Raw genomic sequence first — 5,161 nt, forward strand, 5'->3', positions numbered from 1 at the left:
CTAGGGCCGCGCCTGAGGCGGGACCCTCAGTGGAACCGGGGCATCTGTACACGTGGCCATGCGGCCTGCCACAGGGAGAGTTAGGAGAAAACGACCACAGCGGCACCGCGGGCAGCTCGGCACCCGTAGACACGAGGTAGACACCTACTCTGAAAAGCTTAGCGCTAGGGCCGGCAGGTGGCGAGGCTGTTAAGGCCCTGGACTCTCGGGTGGCCGACCGCAGCCTGAGCCCTAGACCTGGTGGCCTTCTGTCTCCCTGGCCTCCCCCTCTCTGGTGAGCACATGTGCCATAAACAAACTTTAAAATAATAAGTTAAAATTCAATACTCCTTGGGGCCAGCAGGTAGCGTGGTGGTTAAGGTGCTGGACACTCCCACATGGCCGGCCATGGTCGGAGTCCCAGACCTGGGACTTGCTTTCTCACTTTCCCTCTTTCTCTCTCTGGACCTCTATCTGGTCAAATTAAAAGTGAATGAATGAATGAATAAATTAAATTAAATTAATCATTCTTTTTTTAAAAATTAAATACTCCTTAAACAAGGAAACAGACAAAAACTTAGCGTTGGAACACTTCCAGCATTCCCCCACCTGAGCCCCGGCCGGCCCCGTCCTCCGGCCGCTCTGCCGCAGAGACAGGAGGGTGCTGCTCCCAGGGCCTGAGTGAAGGGGCCCCATCGCCAAAGCGCAGGACTGTGCTAACCACCCCTGCCGCCTGGAGGCCACGTCCTGTTTCCCCTCCCAGGAGGCCTCGCCCCCACCTTCGCCTCTGCCTCAGGGCGCCCAGGAGCTGAAGTCAGCAGGCCCCCACCCCGTGGGCCAGGTGACGTGGGCATCTCCCATCTCTGTGTGCAAAGGCTAGAGGGGCCTGACCTTCCTCACGGGGGCCCCTGACGGGAGGGCGGCTGGGACTGCTGCGGCTGGGGGCCTGTGGTCTTTAATGCTGCTGTTCGCGACTGTCTCATCCTTTAACGAGACTTTTGCTTTTGTCAGAGACAGACATGACAAAAGGCGAGAGCCGACTGGTTCTGCTATAAGCCCAGCTCTGCAGGGCCGCCCACATGGAAGGTTCCAGGCTCCCAGACACACGCTAGACCCCACAGGGTCGTGGTGGGGCCACTGGGGGATCTCTGGGGAAGGGCCTCGCTGGCGTGTGGTCTCTGTCTCTCCCTGGGAAGGAGTAAGCAGCAAGGGGGGGACAACTCAGTGTGCAAAGGGGACCCGACCTAAGAGCCCGGACAGGAGTGTTTTATTGCCCCAACTGCACCGGCCTGGCAGCGCCTGGGTGAGCCCCCCACCCCGCAATGACAGCTCCTGCTGCTCCTCCGCCCCACAGGCCCTGGGGGAGGCCGCGCCGGGCAGGCCCTGAACTCTCGGAGGCAGAGGCGTGCAGGGCCGGGCCTCAGCTGCTAGCCTCCCAACTTCCTCAGGCTGCGTTAATCCCAGTGAGGCTGCACTAGAGAGTGTCTTAAAAGCCGGAGGGGAGGGCCGCCCAGTGAAATCAGCTGCTAAGCACTTGTTTCCGCCCACAAGAGTTAGAGCCCTGGCTGCCCTGACACTGCAAGGGAGGCAAACCAGATCTGGGTTTCGACGCTGCTTGTTGGGAGTCCACCTGTTTCGCCCGGCCCACGCTAATGAGCAGGTGGATGCACACGGAGCCAAGAAATCAAAGGTGACACAGAGAGCCCGCACACCGAGCACCTGCAAGCTCCGTCATGCACAGGACAGCGGCCGGGCCCGTCGGACCAGCTCTGCCCGCCTGCCCACTGGGGCCGCACCCCTCCCTGCTCCGCGCGCCTCCAGGCGAACCAACTGGCCCAGGGAGTACGGGAAACGGCACTGGTCTGAAAGCTGCCCGCGGCCCCGGAAGAGAGGGGCCACCCCCTGCCCGTGTTCTGCTAGCACGGCCGTGGGCTCCAGGGCTCAGGGGTGAGGGCACATGGCGGGAGGGGCGGCGAGGCATCGCTCATTCCCAGGGCTCGCCGCGTCAGAGGCTGCCTGCTCACTGGCGAAACTCTGAGTGGGTCCCACCCCCTGCACTCCACCCAGACAGCGGGAGAGCCTCCTCTTCGCCCTCTGCCGACACGCGGGCTGGGTGGCAGGAGGCACGGCTTCCATCAGCCTCTGGGAGACCTTTTAATGCCTCAGGAGGAAGGGAAGACATCCCCTCTCCCTGAAATGTGAGCTGCGCTGTCCTCGCAGAAACGCGCCCCCCAGGCCACACACGGGGAGAGCAACCGGCACCTAGGGCGGGCGCAGGCCTGCCTGCCTGCCTGCCTCTCCTCGGGCGCTCAGGGCCCAGCCCATGCACCAGGGCCTCCCCCAGGGCAGGAGAGACAGACCTTGGGAACTGGGGCAGAGCCACGACAGGGCCAGACAGAACTGGCCACCAGGACCGTGCAGCTGAAATGGGCCCTCCATCCAGGGTGCGTGTGAAGCCGGAGGCAGCCTGGCCTGCCTGGCACTGGAAGTCTGCCCCACACGGCGCTCCTGGCCCACAGCCCCCAAGGGAGTGGGTACGGCTCCAGCCCGACAGTCAGGGCACCCTGCTGGCCCTCCCAGCCCAGACCTCGGTCCCAGTGGACACGTCGCAGGGAGGGCAGAGGAAGGGCAACCCCTGGGCCAGTCTGGCAAGGAGGCCCTGGTAGCCTGTTGAAACGCAGACTCCTCACTGGGGGGTCCTGAAACAGTTCTCGAGGGAGTCGCAGGCGTCTGCGTCTGGAAGCAGCGCACGTCCAGGACAGCTCCAGCACGCGGCTGCAGGGCGCCGGGCTCAGACCGCCACCTGCCGCCCCGGGCCTCGCTGTTCTAGCAGGGCTCACGGCCAAACCCTAAGAACCACTTAGACCCGGACCTCCACGAGCCGCCCACACACGCAGGCATGACCCACGGCCAAGAGCGGGGCAGGGCCCTCGCCTCGGCCACGCTGACCCCATGAGGCCTGGCCCCCGCAGGCGAGCCCGTGGCCGGACCCGTCACCCTGGTACAGCACAACACACGTACAGCCACACACTTCAGATGCGGGACTCAGGAGGGTGCTTGGAAACACTGGCAAAGTTCCTTCGGAAGCTACTGTTACGTGCCCAGGAACCAGGAACACCAACTGAAACAAGGGCAGGGCACGTGGGCTCACGGCAGCATCGCCCACACGGCGGAGCGCCACACGTGGGCAGCCGGTGCTGGACAGAAACAAAGCAGGACACGGCATCCACGTCTGCATGAGCCCCACGACGCGGGACGTCCAGAGCAGGCGACCCAGACAGGAGGGGACAGGCAGCTGCCTGGGCAGGGAGACTGTGCAGTGGGCACGGGGCTCTCTCTGGAGTGATGGAATGTTCTGGAATTAGGGCTGACTGAACTACTCTCTAGAAGGATCAGTCAGTCCTGGCGTGTGAGTCACACCTTGATGTTGCATGCCTGTAAACCTACCCCGCGGGAACAGGAGGAAGCTCGAGAAACACCCTCCCGCAGGGCGCCCACTGTCCTGGCTGTCACGTCAGTGGCCCTGTCCTCCCACCAGCCCAGGTGTCCTCCCAAGCCTGCCATGGTAGGCAGGAGCCACCCAAGACGCCACACTCAGTCGTCACCCGCCTACGCTCTGCTCAGCTGGCCATGGGCTCCAGGGCTCAGGGATGAGGACATGTGTGCTCAGACGAGGGTGGCCCCACTGCACCAGACAGAGGGGAGGCGCTGCAGAGCCGGCACCGGCCGCCCCTCCAGCCACCAGACCTCAGCCTGCGGTGTGGTGTCCTGGCTGGCCCTGCTCCTCAGACCGAGGAGAGGCAACGCAGAGACAAGTGCGGCAGCAGAGCTGTGGTGGCAGGAGCTGGGACGGCCGGCAGGGCCAGGGCGGGGTCCACAGAAACGCCGAGCACCCAAAGCACCTTCCTACCCTTTAGGGACCCAAGCACTGTAAGAAATGAAGCCAGAGGAAAGCAGCCAAGGCGCGGCAGGGCTGGCTCCACAGGCACCACCGCCCTCTGGCGGCCACACAGGGCACTGGCCTCGCCCGTGCAGAGCGCCGGGCTGGAGGTGGAGCCCGGGCAGGGGGAGGACGCTGCTCCCTCCACACTACAGCTGCTCCGGGACAGCTCCAGGACAGATGGGCTCAGATCGCAGGCAGGCAGCACCCCACGGGCCCCGCCAGGGCTGCGGTCTCCACACCGCCGGCACCCGCGGGATGGGCCTTACCAGGGCCTGCAGCATCCCATCCATGGTGATGACCCCCTCGATGGTCCGGAAGGAGGAGCGGGCCAAGGTGCGCAGGCTCCAGTCCAGGAACGCCGGCATCTTCCTCTGCTTGACGTCGGGCCGCGTGATGAACCTGCAGGAGACAGGCCAGGCAGCTCGCGCTCAGATACCAGGGTCTCGGCCACCCTCACAGCTCCCCTCGGCACCTGGGCCCCACACTCCTCTCCACGCTGACCCGCCGCCCTGAGCCATGTCCTCCTCCACTCATCCGCAGAAGCAATCGTGCCACACTGCGCAGTCTTCAGCGCCGACTCCCCACCTGGCCTCTCAGGTCCCACATGGGCATACAGCCCCACGTCCTGCCCCGGGACCCGCCCCCGAAGCTCCCTGTGCCCCCCCAGCACCCTGTCCCCACCTCCTCCTCCCTAGGCCCAGCCCTGCACCCCTAAGTCCAGGACACCATGCCCTGCCTGGCCCGCAGCCTCCTCGGCGTCCACCATGGTCACTCTGGCCGCCCCGACCAGGTCCTCAGCCTCCCGCTCGGTGTCCAGCCAGCGTCCCCCGGTCTCCACAGCTGGACTGAGGCCTCACCTCCCGGGCTCCCAGGCCGCCCTGCCACGTGAGGGCTGTGACAGGAAAGCGTGGGGCGAAGGACAGGCCAGGAAAGGCCCCTCAACGGCACGCAGTGGCTGCAGGGAGGAGCTCCGATGGGCCTAAGCCCCACTAGGACGCTGCAGAGCGGCAGGGCAAGGGGCCAGGGTCCTGAGGGTGCACAGGCGGCAGGTGCGGTAAGTGGAAAGGTCCAGACAGTGCCACGGTAGGCCAGGGCTGGCCACGTCCACTGTGGCATACCACGGGTGCCCTGACGGTATCTGCATGGCTCAGCAGGCCAGAGGTGACGGGGTGCCTCCCAGGCGTGGGGTCAGGAGACAGAAGTCTAACTCGGGGAGCTCCACATGCTGCCCCCCCGACT

The 5,161-nt window shown here is 65.1% G+C and overlaps 1 protein-coding gene across 1 annotated transcript in view; it reads right to left on the reverse strand.

Annotated features, from left to right (window-relative positions):
• Positions 1 to 5,161, reverse strand: part of TBCD (tubulin folding cofactor D) — a gene marked incomplete at its 5' end in the record, with an annotated part of 150,420 nt that overhangs the window by 126,609 nt on the left and 18,650 nt on the right. The window contains 1 exon segment of the mRNA XM_014586689.1: positions 4,189 to 4,321. Within this exon segment, the coding sequence (XP_014442175.1) occupies positions 4,189 to 4,321 (133 nt within the window).

The sequence above is a fragment of the Tupaia chinensis genome, unplaced genomic scaffold (genome assembly GCF_000334495.1).
Source record: "Tupaia chinensis unplaced genomic scaffold, TupChi_1.0 Scaffold000159_1, whole genome shotgun sequence".
Classification (NCBI taxonomy): domain Eukaryota; kingdom Metazoa; phylum Chordata; class Mammalia; order Scandentia; family Tupaiidae; genus Tupaia; species Tupaia belangeri.